Below are 22,750 nucleotides of genomic sequence, written 5' to 3'. Positions count from 1 at the left end.
ATGGTTCACATATTGCTAAAGCCTGGCTTGAAGAATTTTGAGCTTTACTTTACTAGCGTGCGAGATGAGTGCAATTGTGCGGTAGTTTGAGCATTCTTTGGCATTGCCTTTCTTTGGGATTGGAATGAAGACTGACCTTTTCCAGTCCTGTGGCCACTGCTGAGTTTTCCAAATTTGCTGGCATATTGAGTGCAGCACTTTCACGGCATCATTTTTCAGGATTTGAAATAGCTCAACTGGAATTTTGTCACCTCCACTAGCTTTGTTCGTAGTGATGTTTTCTAAGACCCATTTGACTTCACATTCCAAGATGTCTGGCTCTAGGTGAGTGATCACACCATCGTTATTATCTTGATCATGAAAATATTTTCTGTACAGTTCTTCTGTGTATTCTTGCCACCTCTTCTTAATATCTTCTGCTTCTGTTAGGTCCATACCATTTCTGTCCTTTATCAAGCCCATCTTTGCATGAAATGTTCCTTTCGTATCTCTAATTTTCTTGAAGTGATCTCTACTCTTTCCCATTCAATTGTTTTCCTCTATTTCTTTCTATTGATTGCTGAGGAAGGCTTTCTTATTTTCCTTGCTATTCTTTGGAACTCTGCATTCAGAAGCTTATATCTTTCCTTTCCTCCTTTGCTTTTCACTTCTCTTCTTTTCACAGCTATTTGTAAGGCCTCCCCAGACAGCCATTTTGCTTTTTTGCATTTCTTTTCCATGGGGATGGTCTTGGTCCCTATCTCCTGTACAATGTCACAAACCTCCGTCCTTAGTTCATCATTCTAGTCCCTTAAATCTATATTTCACTTCCACTGTATAATCATAAGGGATTTTATTTAGGTCATATCTGAATGGTCTAGTGGTTTTCTCTCTTTTCTTCAATTTAAGTCTGAATTTGGCAATAGGAGTTCATGATCTGAGCCACAGTCAGTTTCTGATCTTGTTTTTGCTAACTGTATAGAGTTTCTCCATCTTTGGCTACAAAAAATATAATCAATCTGGACAACACCAGATGGTCAACACTGAAACTGTTGTTCAACTTGTTAATCAAACCAAAAATGAAGCTGTACGGTTATATCTTCCAAGTCTTTAAAACTATTATCAGACACTCCTTTCATCTTGTGGTAAGATGCAGTTTGCATGTAATGATGATAATCAGCACCAAAAAACACATCATACTCTTTAAAACTTACTTTGCTAAAATATTTGGAAAACTCAGCAATGGCCACAGGACTGGAAAAGGTCAGTCTTTATTCCAATCCCAAAGGAAGGCAATGGCAAAGAATGCTCAAACTACTGCACAATTGCACTCATCTCACACGCTAGTAAAGTAAAGCTCAAAATTCTCCAAGCCAGGCTTCAGGAATATGTGAACCGTGAACTTCCAGATGTTCAAGCAGATTTTAGAAAAGGCAGAGGCACCAGAGATCAAATTGCCAACATCCGCTGGATCATGGAGAAAGCAAGAGAGTTCCAGAGAAACATCTATTTCTGCTTCATTGACTATGCCAAAACCTTTGACTATGTGGATCACAATAAACTGTGGAACATTCTGAAAGAGATGGGAATCCCAGACCACCTGACCTGCTGCTTGAGAAACCTGTATGCAGGTCAGGAAGCAACAGTTAGAACTGGACATGGAACAACAGACTGGTTCCAAATAGGAAAAGGAGTACGTCAAGGTTGTATATTGTCACCCTGCTTATTTAACTTCTATGCAGAGTACATCATGAAGAACGCTGGGCTGGAAGAAGCACAAGCTGGAATCAAGATTGCTGGGAGAAATATCAGTAACCTCAGATATGCAGATGACACCACCATTATGGCAGAAAGTGAAGAGGAACTCAAAGGCCTCTTGATGAAAGTGAAAGAGGAGAGTGAAAAGGTTGGTTTGAAGCTCAACATTCAGAAAATGAAGATCATGGCATCTGGTTCCATCACTTTCTGGGAAAAAAATGGGAAACAGTGGAAACAGTGTCAGACTTTATTTTTTGGGCTCCAAAATCACTGCAGATGCTGATTGTAGCCATGAAATTAAAAGCCGCTTACTCCTTGGAAGGAAAGTTATGACCAATCTCGATAGCATATTAAAAGCAGAGACATTACTTTGCCAACAAAGGTCCGTCTAGTCAAGGCTATGGTTTTTCCCATGGTCATGTATGGATGTGAGAGTTGGACTGTGAAGAAAGCTGATCGCTGAAGAATTGATGCTTTTGAACTGTGGTGCTGGAGAAGACTCTTGAGAGTCCCTTGGACTGCAAGGAGATCCAACCAGTCCATTCTAAAGGAGATCAGTCCTGGGTGTTCATTGGAACGACTGTTGCTAAAGCTGAAACTCCAAAACTTTGGCCACCTCATGCGAAGAGTTGACTCAATGGAAACGAGTCTGATGCTAGGAGTGATTGGGGGTGGGAGGAGAAAGGGACGACAGAGAATGAGATGGTTGGATGGCATCACCGACTCGATGGAGATGAGTTTGAGTGAACTCCAGGAGTTGGTGATGGACAGGGAGGCCTGGCGTGCTGTGATTCATGGGGTCGCAAAGAGTTGGACATGACTGTGGAACTCAACTGAACTGAACTGAACTTGCTAAAATATTGGATCCTCGTGTCTGTACTAGTTACGTATAGAAATTCCTCAGACATCTCAATTTCACATTTCTGCCTGCTAAATTATTTCCTAGTTTCTTGAAAATTTCAGCCATAAAAACTCACATTTCTGAGGAAATAACAGTTACTTCACTTTAAAATAATAATTTTCTCTAATTATTGCATTTCTTACCTAGTTCAATAGAATACAATAGTGGACAATATTTTCTCTCCTGTGTAGAATCCCAGGGATGGGGGAGCCTGGTGGGCTTCCGTCTATGGGGTCACACAGAGTCGGACACGACTGAAGTGACTCAGCAGCAGCAGCAGCAGCATACAGGCACACTCCATTTTTAAAGTAGACCATTGCAGGTATTACACATGGAGACAAATAGCTCTAAAAATTATTTTTAGTATCTATACCACTTTCTGAGTCCTTGCAATGCATAGGAATAACTAAGAGATGAACGAAATTAGAGAACTAAAGTTAGTCAGCATTAACTCCAACATGTATGCCATTTAGACAATAGAGAAATTCAATAACTTTACTAAGTTGGCACACACAGTTACTTCAATGAAACAACCTCAGTTTTCTGTTAAAATTAGTAAATTTTGTTTTTCTTTTCCCCCTTCCTCAAGAGAGGAACTTGAGCTGCTCTGTGGTGAACTGTGTACTCACCTAAGGAGATGTAGAAACAGTTCACCCTGGAGAATAATGTAAAGTTGGCTTAGGGATCAAGAGTTCCAGTGTGATCATGATAGCTTTCCGAAGTCTCAAGATCCAGGTGAGCTCCAAACATTCCCTCTCAGTACTGGAGAAAACTTTGGCTCCTGGAGTCTCCTTATACTGAATCTCTGAACCCCACCCATTTGTTCCAAATGATTGCATTTCATCAGTCTTCCAATGGGGTTAATACTGATGATGAGATTCCCTGAAACAAGATAAGATTGCTTTAACACCTTGGCTTATCTTCATAAACATGTCTCTGCAAACATCCTCTCATCAAGAGTCACTGAGGGTACTACAAACCCACCCTGAAATATATCGATATGTGACTTTCCGAATATTTATCATTTTTATTTTTAACTTACAAAAAACGTTGGAAAGATTATTTCATCACTTAGAGAGTTTAGCTAAATGTCTTGGAAAACTTGGAAATCTGTTTCTTGAGGTTCGTTTAAATGTGTTCTGTTATGGAGGAGGAGCTTTATTTTATCACTTGATTGATTTTTGCATTTTAAAGGGACACTGTAATGTGAGAACTCCTGTGGTCACCACTCCAGAATGGAAACATCTCTTGCCCCTCACCCTCACACTCCAGATCGAGCCCCCCAGTGCCCCCCAGCAACAACAACACAGGGGTTTCTGCCTGGTGTTCCCCACCCAGTTCATGCGTGACAGTAGAGAAAGGCCCCAGCTCAGACACACCTTCAGGCCAATGACATTAAAAGGTTGCTTTGGAACAAAACAGAAACATCAGTGACCACAGTGGGAAAGTTAGGACAAATACATATTTTGAAGAAATAACTCATATCCTCACCTTTGTGTCCTGATATATTTCCCATTGGACAATCAGCTGGAGAGTGCAGAATTTTTGGAAAGAGGGTTAATCAGGACCCTGCTTTTAAGTCTTTCAAGACACTTGTACTATTTATATACATTTTAAGGAGTTGATGGCTTCCCAGGTGGCTCAGTGGTAAAGAACCCACCTGCAATGCAGGGGACACAGGAGACACCGATTTGGCTCCTGGGTCAGGATGATCCACTGGAGAAGGAAATGGCAGCCCACTCCAGTATACTTGCAGGAGAATCCCATGGGCTGAGGAGTCTGGAGGGCTACAGCCCACAGGGTCACAAAGAGTTGGACACAACTGAAATGACTGAACATGCATGCAGGCAAGGCATCGATGCTCCTAAATGTTTGTGGATGTGTATTTTAAAAAAATGTAAGACCAGAAACTATAAAACTCCTAGAGGAGAACGTAGGCAAAACACTCTCCGATATAAATCACAGCAGGATCCTCCATGAACCACCTCCCAGAATATTGGAAATAAAGGCAAAAATAAACAAATGGGACCTAATTAAAATCAAAAGCTTCTGCACAGCAAAGGAAACTATAAGCAAGGTGAAAAGACAGCCTGCAGAATGGGAGAAAATAATAGCAAATGAAGCAACTGATAAAGGATTAATCTCCAAAATATACAAGCAGCTCCTGCAGCTCAATTCCAGAAAAATAAATGACCCAATCAAAAAATGGGCCAAAGAACTAAACAGACATTTCTCCAAAGAAGACAGAAAGATGGCTAACAAACACATGAAAAAATGCTCAACATCTCTCATAATCAGAGAGATGCAAATCAAAACCACAATGAGATACCATTTCACACCTGTCAGAATGGCTGCTATCCAAAAGTCTACATGCAATAAATGCTGGAGAGGATGTGGAGAGAAAGGAACCCTCTTACACTGTTGGTGGGAATGCAAACTAGTACAGCCACTATGGAGAACAGTGTGGAGATTCCTCAAAAAACTGGAAATAGAACTGCCATATGATCCAGCAATCGCACTCCTGGGCATACACACCGAGGAAACCAGAATTGAAAGAGACACATGTACTCCAGTGTTCATCGCAGCACTGTTTATAATAGCCAGGACGTGGAGGCAACCTAGATGTTCAACTGCAGACGAATGGATAAGAAAGCTTTGGTACATATACACAATGGAGTATTATTCAGCCATTAAAAAGAATACATTTGAATCAGTTCTAATGAGGTAGATGAAACTGGAGCCTATTATACAGAGTGAAGTAAGCCAGAAAGAAAAACACCAATACAGCATACTAACGCATATATACGGAATTTAGAAAGATGCAAATGATAACCCTGTATACGAGACAGCAAAAGAGACACAGATGTATAGATCAGTCTTTGGGACTCTGTGGGAGAGGGTGAGGGTGGGATGATTTGGGAGAATGGCATTGAAACACGTATGTTGTCATATGTGAAATGAATCACTAGTTCAGGGTCAATGCATGTTATAGGATGCTCGGGGCTGGCGTGCGGGGATGACCCAGAGGGAGGATAAAGGGAGGAGGGAGGTGGGAGGGGGGTTCAGGAGGGGGAACTTATGTAAACCCGGGGCGAATTCATGTTAATGTATGGCAAAACCAACCAATATAATATTGTAAAATAAAAAATAAATAAATAAAAAATAAAAATAAATAAAATGGTCTGGAAGATTCATAGACTTGGTGAGTGAACTTATGGACGTCAGGGGGAGGAATGGGAGGAAGAGAGAGTCAGGGAGCTTGGGATGGACTGGTACACACTGCTGTATTTAAAATGGACAACCAAGGACCCACTATATAGCACATTGAACCGTGCTCAATGATATGTGGCAGCCTGGATGGGAAGAGGGTTTGTGGGACAATGGATACACGTATATGTATGGTTGAGTCCCTTTGCTGTTCAGTGGAAACTATCAGGACATTGTTTGTTAACCTGCTATACTCCAATGCAAAATAAAAGTTTAAAAAAATGAAAATGATCTTGAATTGCAAAAGCACAACCACTGTCTTACGGGGGCCCACAATTGTTATAAGCATCCCCCGGGTCATTATTTTTCAATTCTTAATCAATTTACCTAGCACCCTTCTTTGGTAAGTGAAGTATGGCACTATATGGTTAATTTCTACAATAATATTTTGTGTTCCAAATTAGTCATAAAGTGTTTTTAGGAATGCTGACATAAAGGTGATTTTATATTAAGTCTCTATTTTTCTGTATTTACAAATTGCAGCAGTCACAAAAATCAGGGCACCAGACACACAATTTCCTCTTTGGAAGACATGGGTACTCTGGATCTCCTCAGTGGAAGAGTTTGATGACGGTGTTAGCCCAGAGTTCTCAGAAGTGGATGACATTAGACCTCTAAGTGTATATTCAATGAAAAGTCTGCCCCTGCTGTGGGGCAGGTGGGAATGAGGCTTAAGAGAGAGGGGGTACATATATATATATATATACATCCTCCAGTTAAAAATATACTTTAAAAAGTCGGCTGCTCAGACAGCAGCTAGGAAGATATATTAGCGCAAGCTCTCTAGTTTAGAATCAGGATGAGAGACTTGTGTCTACAAACTCCCTTCACGATAGCCCTTGGATTAGTTTAGTGCTTGTGTGAATAATCATAGACCGGGTGACCCTGTGGGCATGTTTCAACTTGGCTGCTGCCTTCACTTCCCCTTTGTCATGTAGCCCTGCCAAGTTGGCATGTCACAAAGTCACTGAGTTTATACACCAAAGAATTTACCAAATATAAAAATACCTCCTTGTTCCATTATAGTTTATTATGAAGACCAAACTGAGTAAGTGTACTAGGTAGATGGTCTAGAACTCATAAATTGATCATATTTGATCATACACATTTCTGAATGCAAGAGAAAGAAACTAAAATTTTGTCCACTAAGATTACTGTGTGTGAACTTGACTGATTTCAGTGGATCTCTATTTTTAACCTTACAACATTCAGTATGGTGAATTGTTTTTCAGTATTTTTTGCTGTCAACTAAAAATATGGAGTCAACTGTTTTAGAATATTAACTAGTTAAAAAATATACAAGAGATCACAGACTAAGGGTAAACTATTGTCACTTGCATAGTTTAATAAGTAGCATATTTTGTTCAATGATATCCCACATTTCAGAAATTTTGATTGATTTTCTATTTACTGATTTAGTTATTGAAAATGCTATGTAATACATTTTTTGGTCCATGTATCCTTGTTTGTTATAATTTCTATTGGAAAGGATTCTAGAGATGATGTTGCTAGCTCAAAAGATTTATATGATTCCATGGAAAGCCCAAGAAGCCTCCGATGAGTGGATATCACACGTTCCACCATGATTTGAACTATACAGTAAGCACCATTCCTTTTGTTTACTAACCTGATATAAATAAGTATACCACTTCATTCCTGCACACCAGTCTGGTTCATTTATGCAAGTAAAGCACACTGCTTACAATATAGATGAACCTTGAAAGCATTAAGTGAAAGTAACCAGATATAAAAAGTCATAAATTGTGTGAACCCATTTAATTGGAACTATTTAATAGAAAAATTCATGAAAAATAAAACTGGATTAAGGGGGCGGCAGATGGGGGAAGGGACATGGGGAGTAAATATGTGCACGGATTTCTTTTGGGAGTGATGGATATGTTCTGAAACTAGACAGCTCTTGTTTTGCAAATTTTTGTATATTACTAAAAAACACTGAATTATGTACTTTAAATGGGGTAATCGCTATGGTATGTAACTTTTATGTTAATAGAACTATTATTTAAAAGAGAAAAGCAACTGATCATATTCTATGAAATACTCCATAATAAATTTTTATCAGAAGAAAATTTAATTAACAAATTTATACATTTAACATGGTCATGCCATTTTATATAAACATAGTCACTATGTTTCATTAAATTACAATGTGCTCAGAGATAGTCAGGAATTATCCTGTGGCCTCACATGAGGTTTTGGAAAACAATTACCTCAGAGGAGAAGTAAAAATAACAGTCACAGAATTTGACAATTCATGGAATCCTAAGACAAAGGAAAGGCTTCAGAGGGAAGGTAAAAGGGGAAGGAAGGAAACTGTATATGAGGGATCCTCTGCAAACATCATAGAAGCTCACAGTTCCATTGTCATAATCCAGAAACACCCCAATCCTACCCAGAGGCCTTTTCACATACTGAATGTAGGGTGGGGCGTTGGTGAAGAGACTATAATGATTGTTCACCTTCTTGGTAAACAGAATACATGCTTCTTCAGAATAAACACTGATAGTAGTGTCGGTTATCAAGATATCTTTGCAGATGCCCAGAATCCAGCTGGAGGACTGCGTCACATCCAGCTCCCAGTAATGCCTCCCGGAGCTGAAGGCCTGAGCTCCCCAGGACACGGCACTCTCCACGATCTGAGGCTGTCTGGACACTCCGTGGTGCTCATCTCTGAACATCACACTTGCATCATCGTCATCCTCAGAAAGGCTCATGTGGTGAATGGTCATTGTCTGACTAAGAAGGTTATCCACTGCAGAAAGAGCAGAAATCAGGTTAGCAAGTGGGATTTACATGTCTCTGAGAGGCAGAAGGCAGAGGTTCCCTACCCACTGAGATATTTTTTCATTTTCTCTTCTCCAAGGAGACCCAAAACAAAGACAGCAAAGTGAGTTCAGACTGCCCTTCTATGAAGAGGAAGATTTACTACTATATGTATAGCATATAGAAATACCTTAAATCATATCAAAAGAAAAAGATATATCATGAACTGCATGAAGTCTGATTTAATCTCAGTCTCTTGATGATCACACTGAAAGCTGAATATTCTATTTCTTTATAACCAAATGAGCAACTTGATTGCTTTCTTTTGCTCTCTGTCAGATGTAACTAAATATATGTATATGACTTTGCATTAAACTATAGGCTGGAAAATGCAGCCTTGATCTCTGCAATCCAAATATACAGGCAGAAAAGATGTAACAACTTTGGGAAAGTCATATAGTATCATCATTTCAGATAAAAATAAAATAACATTAAAAGGAGGCTCCTTCCCAGGAAGCTCTAATGAAGTGTAGTCCTGATCACCACAGGGCTGCCCCTCACCTCTGAAGTTGTTCAGCATGTCTAGGATTCCAGTGACAGGCCAGCAAGTCAGCTCTGGGTTCACTGGCTGAGGCTTCTGCATCTCTGCCAAGTCAGTCCTGTAACAAATGACATAGAGACATGTCAAGGCCAAAGGCTAATCACATTACCATTACAAAAAGCAGTTTTTAACCCAGGACATTTTGTTAGAATTCTATTTTTGGTTAATTGCATATGCAATACATTCTACACAGTTTGGAATATAAAAACATTACCAGATTTTTTTCCTAAATACAAATTATATCAAATTTCAACTTCCCCATTGTTTTCAGGTATTATTCCAGTTTTCAACTCATTTAGCTTAATTCCCTTCCTCTATCAGGTAATACAAAGATAAAATTCCAGCTAAGACTTTGAGACTTCAGTCAGTAAGTAGTCATCAAGGATACATTCAGTGTCTACAAGAAGAGTTCATTGAGCCAGACCTGTTTGCTCTTGTCAGACCAGCAAAGGACTCCAATTCCAACCTGGTTATTTTGGTCCAAAAATCTACCTTCTCGGTGGGCAACAGAAAGCCACTCCCTCTGAGGTTCTGCCTACAAGGGACCTTGCAATGATGGAGCCGGCTGAGTCACTGCTACTCCTCCGAACAAAAGCACGGTTCCTCTCTCACTATAGGGAGTTTGCCTCTTTCAGGCCTTTTCCACCTTTAAACTCACTAGCATAGGTGCTTGCTCTGTGATATCTCAGAAAATCCCTTCACTAAGTTTAACGTGGTGAGGCTGGAGAGGATGGGGTGAGTGGGTAAAATAAAGCCCAGAAAGTCAGAATGTCAGGTATATTGGATTTCAGCCAAATGAAAAGGAAACTTCTGAGGTCAAGGATTGAAATTCTTTTGAAACAAAATACAAAATAGCCAAAAAGACAATATTGGTCATCTATATATGAGGGTACTGCACCTATGGATTTACAGATGGATTCGATTTATAAATTCTCAGTTATTTGTTTATGTACTTGCTTATTTACACATTTATTTATTTCATGGGAGGTACTTCTTAGACTAACTATTTTAAATATATGTTAAATACTGCAGTGTATATATGTCAACCCCAGATTCCCAGCCTATCCATTTCCCCCATCCCTACTCCTAGTTCTGAATGGAAAATATTCAGAAAAAAATTCCGGAAAGTAAAACTTGAAAATGGCACATACCAGGGAACTATTTACAATGCATTTAATTTACATTATATGTGCTAGTTGTTATAAGTCATCTAGAGATGACAAAGTATATGGCAGTGTGCTTGTAAGTTAACTGCAAATACTATGGCATTTTGTATAAGGAATCCTGCATACTGGAATTTAAATATTGAGGAGGACTTGAAAACAATCTCCCATGGTACCATACATCTACTTCATCAAAAATATAACAACTTTTCCAGAAATAAAAAATTAGTGTATACTCACATTTCCAACACATTTGCCAAGACCTGCAAAGAAAAACAAAGATCATGTTAATCATGAGACTTCTCTCATTTTGCATCTTCTTCTCTATTCTTTGTTTGAATAAATAAGAAATTGCTTTTTAAATTATCTTCTAAGGAATACTCAGAAGGGTTCCTAATAACACAGCCTAAGGTAAAACACGGGGGGCTTCCTCAGGGCACATTATTGAAGGAGTTCAGAAGAGTCTGCGTAATGATGCAGCAACATCTAGGACTCCAGTATCACCCCCTGCCAGTACTGTTCTCAAGGATAGAGTTCACCATTTAACAAAGCAATAGCGAAAACAGGGAACCATATTTAATTCTAGAGTGAAATTGATGACTAGTTTTAACAACCTTGCCTAGAGAACAGGCGAAACTTCAGGGTCTCTGGAAAATTTGGGATAACGGGGAGTGACAAAGGTTTAGGGGAACACATACTGAGATTTACTCCAAGAAACTTAGCTTTCCACTGGTCACAGAATTTTGCTGAGTTGTTAGATCATCTGTCTGGATAGTACTCCTGATCAAACTGAAAAAATATAGTCCTATTTTAGCTAAGAAATGGAGAAAAATCTTCCAAAGATTACCAGAATATGTTGAACTAGGGGACTGGACAATATAATAAAGGGGGTCAAGGAGCACCATCCCTCAGCTGAGAGTAACCGTATAAGAGGTAATATGCCAGTGTCACAGCAGCTCGTCTAGAAGAGTGTTTCTCTCTGAGGATGGACCCTCCTCTCTCACCTGGAGCAGCTCCCCGTCCGGCTTGCAGCATATCCCAGTCAGCTCTCTGTACATTTCTTTCAGACTTGCTCTGTACTGAGTCATTCTGAACACACTCCCCTCGAGTTGTTCACAAATCTCTTTGGCTTCTCGCTCCAGGGCCTCCAGATGCAGTTGCTCCTCCTCCCGGAGCAACAGAAGCATCTTCTGATATTCAGCTGTAATCATCTCCTTCCTTAAGGCCACATAGTGCTGTGGGGATAGTGGATTTGAAGTATTGCTTATGCTCACATTCAAAAGAAAACTTCAAATATTATTTCCTTGATGTCATCAAGAACATTCTTGACAAACTGTTGGCCTCAAGTATCTTCCTGTCCACGGTTTCTCTGAGTTCCTAGTCTCTGCCCCTGTTTGAACCAAGCTATCTGAGGGGTCCCAAGCTCTCCCTTAGAAGGATTCTTCAGGGTTCTTACTCTATCAATTGTTTCCTCTTTATTTGGATCGTGTTTTTCTCTTGTTCCTTGCCCTGATTTTTCTAAAGATTCTTTAATGGGTAAACCCCATTTTGTATAGTTTTAAAGGTTGCTGTCTTTCCCCTCTAGCTACTTCTATATTCCTCTCCTCTCCTACAGAGTGACACCGAGTGCAGTGTTGTCTTATACTTCATTTCTGAGTTTTATACAAATCCTCAAAATTTGGCCTAGGAACACTTTTCATGCTGAGGTTTTCCCATGTACTAGCATTCCTTGACAGAGAAGGCGATGGCACCCCACTCCAATACTCTTGCCTGGAGAATCCCAGGGATGGGGGAGCCTGGTGGGCTGCCGTCTATGGGGTCGCACAGAGTCGAACACGACTGAAGTGACTTAGCAGCAGCAGCAGCAGCATTCCTTGAACTAGCCTGTATTGGCCTGTGCCAATTGGGATTACTGATAGGTCATTTGAAACCACGCCTTTTCAAGGGAAGAGATCAATATCCTTTAACGGGAATGTAAATAGACCTAAGAGCTAGAATTATACCACTCTCTATAGAAATAAATAAGAGCGTTTTTATTCTTACCTTAAATGACCGAGTTTTTTTAGCTTCCTGGTTCACAATGATTTTCATCTCTTCTCTGATTTTCCATAAAGAGCCCATTCTCTTTAGAAGTTTCTCCTGCAAAATACCAAGGGTATTTAGACACAGAAGATGACACTGTAAATTTCATACCCTTATTCGTGAACAAAGGCACTTGTTGGTTACACAGAAACCTTGAGTTAGAATTCTGTGGTCAGATTTTCCCATGTTAATCTGAATCTAACAACAAGATGATAGTGACAAAAGTGTATGCTACAGGACTGGGGAAATGTTAGTTAGTTCAGTCGCTCACTTGAGTCCGACTCTTTGTAACCCCATGAATCACAGCACGCCAGGCCTCCCTGTCCATCACCAACTCCCAGAATTCACTTAAACTCATGTCCATCGAGTCGATGATGCCATCCAGCCATCTCATTCTCTGTCATCCCCTTCTCCTCCTGCCCCCAATCCCTCCCAGCATCAGAGTTTTCCAGTGAGTCAACTTGTCGCATGAGGTGGCCAAAGTATTGCAGTTTCAGCTTTAGCATCAGTCCTTCCAATGAACAACCAGGACTGATCTCCTTTAGAATGGACTGGTTGGATCTCCTTGCAGTCCAAGGGACTCTCAAGAGTCTTCTCCAGCACCACAGTTCAAAAGCATCAATTCTTCGGCGATCAGCTTTCTTCACAGTCCAACTCTCACATCCATACATGACCACGGGAAAAACCATTGCCTTGACTAGACGGACCTTGGTTGGCAAAGTAATGTCTCTGCTTTTTAATATGCTATCTAGGTTGGCCATAACTTTCCTTCCAAGGAGTAAGCATCTTTTAATTTCATGGTTGCAATCAGTATCTGCAGTGATTTTGGAGCCCCAAAAAATAAAGTCTGACACTGTTTCCACTGTTTCTCCATCTATTTCCCATGAAGTGATGGGACCAGATGCCATGATCTTTGTTTTCTGAATGTTGAGCTTCAAGCCAACCTTTTCACTCTCCTCTTTCACTTTCATCAAGAGGCTTTTGAGTTCCTCTTCACTTTCTGCCATAAGGGTGGTGTCATCTGCATATCTGAGGTTATTGATATTTCTCCTGGCAATCTTGATTCTAGCTTGTGCTTCCTCCAGCCCAGCATTTCTCATGATGTACTCTGCATATAAGTTAAATAAGCAGGGTGACAATACACAGCCTTGATGGACTACTTTCCCTATTGGAACCCGTCTGTTGTTCCATGTCCAGTTCTAACTGTTGTTTCATGACCTGCATACAGGTTTCTCAAGAGGCAGGTCAGGTGGTCTGGTATTCCAATCTCTTGAAGAATTTTCCACAGTTTGTTGTGATCCACATAGTCAAAGGCTTTGGCATAGTAAATAAAGCAGAAATAGATGTTTTTCTGGAAATCTCTTGCTTTTCCCATGATCCAGTGGATGTTGGCAATTTGATCTCTGGTTCCTCTGCCTTTTCTAAAACCAGTTTCAACATCTGGAAGTTCACGGTTCATATATTGCTGAAGCCTGGCTTGGAGAATTTTGAGCATGACTTTACTAGCATGTGAGATGAGTGCAATTGTGCGGTAGTTTGAGCATTCTTTGGCATTGCCTTTCTTTGGGATTGGAATGAAGACTGACCTTTTCCAGTCCTGTGGCCACTGCTGAATTTTCCAAATTTGCTGGCATATTGAGTGCAGCACTTTCACAGCATCATCTTTCAGGATTTGAAATAGCTCAACTGGAATTCCATCACCTCCGCTAGCTTTGTTCGTAGTGATGCTTTCTAAGGCCCACTTGACTTCACATTCCAAGATGTCTGGCTCTAGGTGAGTGATCACGCGATCGTGATTATCTTGGTCGTGAAGATCTTTTTTTAACAGTTCTTCTGTGTATTCTTGCCACCTCTTCTTAATATCTTCTGCTTCTGTTAGGTCCATACCATTTCTGTCCTTTATCGAGCCCATCTTTGCATGAAATATTCCCTTGATATCTCTAATTTTCTTGAAGAGAACTCTTGTCTTTCCTATTCTGCTGTTTTGCTCCTTTTCTTTGCACTGATCACTGAAGAAGGCTTTCTTATCTCTCCTTGCTATTCTTTGGAACTCTACATTCAGATGCTTATATCTTTCCTTTTCTCCTTTGCTTTTCGCTTCTCTTCTTTTCACAGCTATTTGTAAGGCCTCCTCAGACAGCCGTTTGGCTTTTTTACATTTCTTTTCCATGCGGATGGTCTTGGTCCCTGTCTCCTGAACAATGTCACGAACCTCCGTCCAGAGTTCATCAGGCACTCTATCAGATCTAGTCCTTTAAATTTATTTCTCACTTCCACTGTATAATCATAAGGGATTTGATTTAGGTCATATCTGAATGGTCTAGTGGTTTTCCCTACTTTCTTCAATTTAAGTCTGAATTTGGCAATAAGGAGTTCATGATCTGAGCCACAGTCAGCTCCTGGTCTTGTTTTTGCTAACTGTATAGAGCTTCTCCATCTTTGGTTCAGTTCAGTTCAGTTCAGTTGCTCAGTCGTGTCCGACTATTTGCGACCCCATGAACCACAGCATGCCAGGCCTCCCTGTCCATCACCAACTCCCGGAGTTCACTCAAACTCATGTCCATCGAGTCAGTGATGCCATCCAGCCATCTCATTCTCTGCCGTCCCCATCTCCTCCTACCCCCAATCCCTCCTAGCATCAGACTCTTTTCCAGTGAGTCAACTCGTCGCATGAGGTGGCCAACACCCCCTAGCCATCTTTGGTTGCAAAGAATATAATCAATCTGATTTCGGTGTCGACCATCTGGTGATAAGATGGTAGGTATTGCGAGAGGGCATCAGAGGGCAGACACATTGAAATCATAATCACAGAAAACTAGTCGATCTCTTCACATGGACCACAGCCTTGTCTAACTCAATGAAACTAAGCCATGCCGTGTGGGGCCACCCAAGACAGGTGGGTCATGGTGAAGTCTTACACAATGTGGTCCACTGGAGAAGGGAATGGCAAACACTTCAGTATACTTGCCTTAGAACCCCATGAACAGTATGAAAAGGTAAAAATGATAGCATCCTGAATGAGGAATTCCCCAAGTTGGTAGGTGCTCAGTATGCTACTAGAGATCAGTGGGGAAATGTTACAGATCATGAAATCCAATCTCTAAGTGATTGAGACTCACATATTTATATAGCGTGATTAGGAAAGCCTCAAGCTCCCATCAGAAGCCTGTGACCCTGGTGCCACCCATCCTGGGATGCTGCATTTCCACACATGTGGACAATTGGGCAACAACACTGAAAGGACACATTATATGTGAGGATCCACATTCAGAAATCCCAACTCCACTACCTCCTCCCCATCACCATCATAACATGTTCGTCCTCCTCTCTGACTTAGGAGCCTCTAGATCCCAAACTGCTCTAGAGGCATCACCTACCCGGGACTCCTCAGCAGCCCTGTGTATCGGACTGTGGCTGTGAGCTGCATGCTCTGCGCGTTCAGAGCAGGGCCCACAGAGCAGGGTCTGGTCAGCCTCACAGAAGAGGCCTTTGGCTTCCTGGTGTGTCACACAGATCTGCTCCTCAGAGCTGTGCTGGTGGGCAGCTCTGGCCTGTCTGGCAAGGGAAGCCAGCCTCTTGAGGGCAGTATTGGTTTTGAAATTGCGCCTCGCTGATATTCCCCTGCACTCAGGGCAGCTCCTTGGAGTCTGGACTTCTTCCCAGCAAAGGCTCAGACAGGGACGGCAGAAGCTGTGCCCGCAGTCTATGGTGATGGGGTCCAGGAAGCAGTTCATGCAGATGGAGCAGGTGAGTTCACTCTGGAAGGCTCCCAGTGTGTCTGAATCCATGTTTCTGAAAATTATAGATAGAAATAGAAATGGTAAGAGAGAAAGCCTTCTGCCCTGATCAGGGAAAATAAAGCCTTTGGCACAGTCCTGTCTTGAACTCTGTCTAATTTCCATATTTGCTAAACCCCAACAGAAACCTGAATGCTTAGTCACTCAGTCATGTCCAGCTCTTTGTGACCCTATGGACTGTAGCCCACCAGACTCTGTTCATGGGATTCTCAAGGCAAGAATACTGGAGTAGGTTGCTGTGCCCGCACAGGGGATGTTTGCTACCATGGATTGAACCTATGTCTCTTAACTGGTCTGGATTGCCAGATGCGTTCTTTACCACTATTGCACCTGGACTTCCCCCAATGGCTCAGTGGGTAAAAAATCTGCCTACAATTTAGGAGAAATAGAAAATGTGGGTTGGAGGCCTGGGTTGGGAAGATCCTTTGGAGAAGGAAATGGCAACCCGTCCCAGTACTCTTACCTGGGAATTCCCATGGACAGTTGAGTCTGGTGGGCTACAGTCCATGGGGTTGCAAAGAGTTAGACATGACTGAATGACTAAGCAGAAACACAGTACAAACCTGTAAATGGTGACTCCAGACAGGTTGTATTCTTGCTATAATAAAAAGGATGAAATTAGATAAAAGAGTCACTTGCAACTATCTTTTTGGTTAAAGTTAACCTGAGGATAAATATTAGGATGACTCCAGAATAACTTTTGTCAGCCGATTGGTACAAAAGCATATATACACTCTCAACCTGTCTCTCTCTCTCCATTTTCCCCTACTTACAACCCACACTAACACACAGTTTGTCTCTTCGCTAATGTTCTCTATGCCTTCTCCCTTTGAAGTAACATATGTGCTTTTCTAAAGCCACATAAAATTGTTTATGGATAATTTAAACAATACAATTAGTGTTTTATTTAACTTTGACATTCTGAAACTGTAAACTGGTCAGTGTTTACTTACATCTTAAATTAACAAAACTATTCCTTTCAAGACAAATAAATAAATATGTCATTGCTAGTTCAGGAAGACAATTTTTCCTGGAGTCAGTTCAGATCATCAGAGTATGTCATATTTTGAACTGGTGAATGTTCCCACTATAACAATAATCTGTAAAAAAAGAATCACTAAAGAAAGTGAAAGTGAAGTCGCTCAGTTGTGTTCAACTCTATGTGACCCCATGTACTGTAGCCTACCAGGCTCCTCTATCCATGGGATTTTCCAGGCAAGAATACTGGAGTGGGTTGCCATTTCCTTCTCTAGCAGATCTTCCCAACCCAGGGATTGAACCCAGGTCTCTTGAATTGTAGGCAGACACTTTACAGTCTGAACCACCAGGGTGGTTCCAATTTGACTATACATTGTTTACTAAAACCACAGAAGTTTGAATATACACAAGGATTTCCACTGGAAATGCCAAATATCTGGTTAATGGAAGCAGCATCAGATTTTTTGCTTTTTGATGTTTACCTCTCTGCCCATTCCACTTCTTTGAAGTCCCTATTGGTTGATTGGATCTATTTTGAACACTTTTCACTTATGGACTGCAAAGTGATCTCTTTAATGATGGAGGAGCCTGGTAGGCTACAGTCCATGGGGTCACAAAGAGTTGGACACTACTGTGTGTTTAAGAAATATATATATATGGATTAACTCTTTTAATCTTCTAAGCAATATTTACTAATTTTCTATTTTTACCCACAGTTTATAAGGAAATTACTTGACATAGTATGGATAAAAGACATTCCTTGTTTGCAAATCCCAGAGGGAATAAATGCTTGATGCATTGCATACATACAGATACGGATGGAAAAAAATATTCGGTCCATAATCACCATTAAAGTTTCATTCCTAAGTAAACATGCCCAATTTCATTTACTTTGATTAAAACTCACCGCTGGGTACAGTTACTCCTATGCTGTAAGTAACTCTGCACGATTCAGTTAAGCTTTAGGTGTTCACCTCTGCCTGGCAGAAACTTCCCAAAGTCTCCACAATGCAGCCAACTCCAGCCCTAACAGCTTTGGACTCCAGAGAAATGTGAGTGTGGGTCTTCAAGAGATGCTTTATATAGTCTCTGAAGACCACACCCATCTCTTCCAAGTGATAGTGTTTTCAGCCCTGTGAAAAGGTATAGGTGCACATGATTAGATTTTCCCAGAGTTGAAAACACTTTCAGATGCCAATGATTGAAGTCCTTTGAAATCTACTTAATCCAATTGTCACAATCCAATCACTGCTAAAAAGTCACATTTTGAATTTATAGTTGTAATCCATGAAGTTGCTGTTTGGACAATAAATAAAATCCCCAGATGTGAATATCTCCATTTAATTAACTGCATCATAGTTCTAATTTCAGACGACCAGTGTATCTATTATTTTGGGCAAGAATCCCTTAGAAGAAATGGAGTAGCTCTCATGGTCAGCAAGAGTCTGAAATGCAGTTCAGTTCACTTCAGTGGCTCAGTCATGTCTAACTCTTTGTTAGTCCACCCCATTGACTGCAGCGTGCCAGGCTTCCCTGTCCATTACCAAATCTCAGAACTTGCTCAAACTCATGTCCATCAAGTCAGTGGTGTCATCCAAACATCTCATCCTCTGTTCTCCCCTTCTCTTCTTGCCTTCAGTCTTTCCCAGCATCAGGGTCTTTTCCGAAGAGTCATTTCTTCTCATCAGGTGGCCAAAGTATGGGAGTTTCAGTTTCAGCGTCAGCCCTTCCAATGAATATTCAGGACTGATTTCCTTCAGGATGGACTGGTTGGATCTCCTTGCAGTCTAAGGGACTCTCAAGAATCTTCTGCAACACCATAGATCAAAAGCATCAATTCTTTGGCACTCAGTTTTCTTTATGGTTCAACTCTCACATCCATACATGACTACTGGAAAAACCATAGCTTTGACTAGACAGATCTTTGTCAGCAAAGTAATGTCTCTGCTTTCTAATGTGCTGTCTAGGTTGGTCATAACTTTTCTTCCAAGGAGCAAGTGTCTTTTAATTTCACGGCTGCAGTCACCATCTGCAGTGATTTTGGAGCCCCCCAAAAATAAAGTATCTCACTGTTTCCATTGTTACCCCATCTATCTGCCACTAAGTGATGGGACCAGATGCCATGATCTTAGTTTTTTGCATGTTGAGTTTTAAGCCAGCTTTTTCACTCTCCTCTTTCACTTTCATCAAGAAGCTCTTAAGTTCCTTTAGTACTTGGGTGCAATCACAAAAATGACAAAATGATTTCAGTTTGTTTCCAAGGCAAATGATTTAACACTGCAGAAATCCAAGTCTGTGCTCCAACCACTGATGTGGAAGAAACTGAAGTTGACCAATTCTATGAACACCTACATAACACCCTGGTGGCTGAGAGGTTAAAGCGTCTGCCTCCAATGCGGGAGACCCGGGTTCGATCCCTGGGTCGGGAAGATCCCCTGGAGAAGGAAATGGTAACCCACTCCAGTATTCAACCATGGACGGAGAAGCCTGGTAGGCTACAGTCCACGGGGTCGCAAAGAGTCGGACACGACTGAGCGACGGAACGGAACGGATGAAGACCTACAGCACCTTCTAGAGTTAACATTAAAAGAAAGATGTCTTTTTAATCATAAGATATTGGATTGCTAACATATGAAGTCAAGAGAAACCTGGACTATCAGTCAAGTTTGGCCTTGCAGTATGAAATGAATCAGGGCAAAGGCTAACAGGGGCTTCCCTGGTGGCTCAGAGGTTAAAGCGTCTGCCTCCAATGCGGGAGACCCGGGTTCGATCCCTGGGTCGGGAAGATCCCCTGGAGAAGGAAAGGGTAACCCACTCCGGTATTCTTGCCTGGAGAATCCCATGGACGGAGAATCCTGGTAGGCTACAATCCACGGGGTCGCAAAGAGTCGGACACGACTGAGCGACTGAACAGAACAGAACAGATTGCAAAATTCAGGCTTAAATTGAAGAAAGTAGGGAAAACCTCTAGGACCTTCAGGTATGAGCTAAATTAAATCCCTTATGATCATACACTGAAAGTCATGAATAGATTCAATGTATTAAATTTGACAGACAGAATGCCTGAAGAACTATGAAGGAAAGTTAGTAACATAGTGTAGGAAACAGTGACCAAAACCATCCCAAAGAAAAAGCAAATGCAAGAAAGCAAAATGGTTGTCTGAGGAGGTTTAACAAATAGCTGAGGAAAGAAGAAAAATCAAAGCAAGGGTGAAAAGGAAAGAGATGTTCAACTGAACACAGAGTTCCAGAGACTAGCAAGGAGAAATAAGAAGGCCTTTGTAAATGAACAATGCAAAAAATAGAGGTAAACAACGGAATGGAAAGACTAAAGATCTCATCAAAGAATTGGAGATATCAAGGACTATTTCATGCAAGGGTAGGGATGCTAAACAGCAGAAACATTAAGGACTGAACAGAAGCAAAAGGGATTAAGAAGACATGGCAAGAATACACAGAAGAGCTATATAAGAAGGTTCTTAATGACCTGGACAGCCACGATGGTGTGGTCACTAACCTAGAGCCAAAGATCCTGGAATATGAAGTAAAGTTGGTCTTAGAAAGTATTACAACAAACAAAGCCAGTGGAGGTGATGGAGTTCCAGCTGAGCTGTTTAATTCTGTTTAAAAGATGACGCCATCAAACTGTTGCACTCCATATTTCATCAACTTTGGAAATCTCAGTAGCGGCCACAGGACTGGGAAAGATCACTTTTCATTCCAATGAAGGGCAATGGTAAAGCATGTTCAAACTACCCTATAATTGCCCTCATTTTACATGCTAGCAAGTTTATGCTCAAAATTCTTCATGCTAGACTTCAGCAGTACATGCACCAAGAACTTCCAGATGTACAAGCTAGGTTTCAAAGAAGCAGAAAAACCTGATATCCAATTACCAACATTTGTTGGATCATGGAAAAAGCAAAGGAATTCTAGAAAAACATCCACTTGTGCTTCGCTGACTACACTAAAGCTTTGACTGGGTGGATCATAACAAATCGTGGACAATTCTTAATGAGCTTGGAGTATGAGACCACCTTACTTGTCTCCCGAGACACCTGTTATGTGCATCAAGAAGGAAGAGTTAGAACCAGACATGGAACAGCAGACTAGTTCCAAATTGGGAAAGGAGTACGGCAAGGCTATACTTTGTCACCACGGTTATTTAACTTGTATGCAGTAAATGTGTGTGTGTGTGTTCAGTGGCTTCAGTCATGTCTGACTCTTTACCACCCTCTGGACTGAAGTCCACCAGGCTCTTCTGTCCATTAGATTCTCTGCCCTCCATAGGTGTGACGGAGCTCCCAGGAGTCTATGACTCCCCATTTCTCTGTGAGTAATCTTGTCCCTCAGGACTCCTGCAGTGAACTGTGGAGGGAAAGATATGATTGAATGGATGTAGAGAAATTTCCTTTAGTAACATTGTCAGGCTTCTGACATCTTTCTCCCTTCTCTCTGAAGTGAGGAGTTGGCCCTTCCTTATCTTCGAAATGGAAATGGGCATGTGGGCAGTAACAATTCTATATGTATTTTCATACTTTTAGCTGTCAATGAGATTTTCTTATCTCAATAATTAGAAATTAAACATTTAAAACTCCTTGATCTGCATTAGCTTTTCCTTAAAACCAGCCTCCTGTGATTCACTGGCACTAATTTTCTTGGTCATGTTTAAATTTCTCTGGTTTCTGTTCCAACCCATTCCTTATGCTCCTGGTTGTAAGGGAATCATGCTTTTTGCCATACATTTGATTTATTTGTACTATGCTATGCATTTGCCCATGATCTGGGTAAGTATCTCAGTGCAGAGATTACTAAACTATTTGGGAATTCATGCACCACTATGGGACTGCTTTTGTAATTTTAGTTTGTTTTAAAGTGTGTTTAAAGCTAATGCCATCTCATTAAACTTTTCTAAATATTCTTGACTAGCTTCATTTTTGGTTCTCATAGACAATTAGTATCACATAAGTGCATGCGTGCATGCTGAGTCGTGTCTGAGTCTTTGTGACCCCATGGATTGTAACCTGTCTGGCTCTTCTGTCCGTGGGATTCTCCAGGCAAGAGTACAGTAGGCTGCCATTTCCTCCTCCAGGGGATCTTCCCAGCCCAGGAATCAAACCTGGGGTATCCTGCACTGGCAGGCAGTTTCTTTACCACATGAAGTTGTGTTCCTATATATGAAAAGAGTAGAGTTTTGAGGATTCATCTTACTCCTTGATGCCTTAGTGAAATACTTTATAAATATACAGTTCGGGCACCTACTATATAGCATATGGAACTCTGCTCAATTGTTCTGTGGCTGACTGAATGGGAGAGAAGTTTGGAGAGTGGATGCATATACGTGCATGGCTGAGTCCTTTTGCTTTTCACCTGAAACTATCACAGCCTTGTTTGTTTTTTTTCCTGAAGGTTTATTATCTTGGCTTCGCTGCTGTGAACCTGC

At 41.1% G+C, this 22,750-nt stretch overlaps 1 protein-coding gene across 1 annotated transcript; it reads right to left on the bottom strand.

Annotated features, from left to right (window-relative positions):
• Positions 1-8,175: 8,175 nt before the first annotated feature.
• On the bottom strand, positions 8,176-16,320 carry LOC129549086 (tripartite motif-containing protein 64-like). The gene is made up of 5 exons (XM_088832216.1): positions 15,910-16,320; positions 12,494-12,589; positions 11,455-11,685; positions 9,248-9,383; positions 8,176-8,675 (listed from the first exon to the last, which is right to left on the bottom strand). Exons 1-5 carry the CDS (start codon positions 16,318-16,320, stop codon positions 8,176-8,178), a joined length of 1,374 nt encoding a protein of 457 aa, XP_088688342.1.
• Positions 16,321-22,750: the final 6,430 nt, after the last annotated feature.

This window comes from Moschus berezovskii, chromosome 25, assembly GCF_049115385.1.
Source record: "Moschus berezovskii isolate FMDL1 chromosome 25, NW_MosBer_1.0, whole genome shotgun sequence".
Taxonomy (NCBI): domain Eukaryota; kingdom Metazoa; phylum Chordata; class Mammalia; order Artiodactyla; family Moschidae; genus Moschus; species Moschus berezovskii.
The sequence above is the reverse complement of the archived record's forward strand: the minus strand, read 5'-3'. Positions and strand labels throughout refer to the sequence as shown.

What these genes read in the sequence shown, in the direction of transcription:
- LOC129549086 (XM_088832216.1), bottom strand. Translation starts at nt 16,320, where the DNA reads ATGGATTCAGACACACTGGGAGCCTTCCAGAGTGAACTCACCTGCTCC. An exon ending in AAAAAACTCGGTCATTTAAG is followed by an intron (nt 11,686 to 12,493) that starts GTAAGAATAAAA and finishes CTATCCCCACAG; the next exon opens with CACTATGTGGCCTTAAGGAA. An exon ending in CATGCTGAACAACTTCAGAG is followed by an intron (nt 8,676 to 9,247) that starts GTGAGGGGCAGC and finishes CTCTTTCTGCAG; the next exon opens with TGGATAACCTTCTTAGTCAG.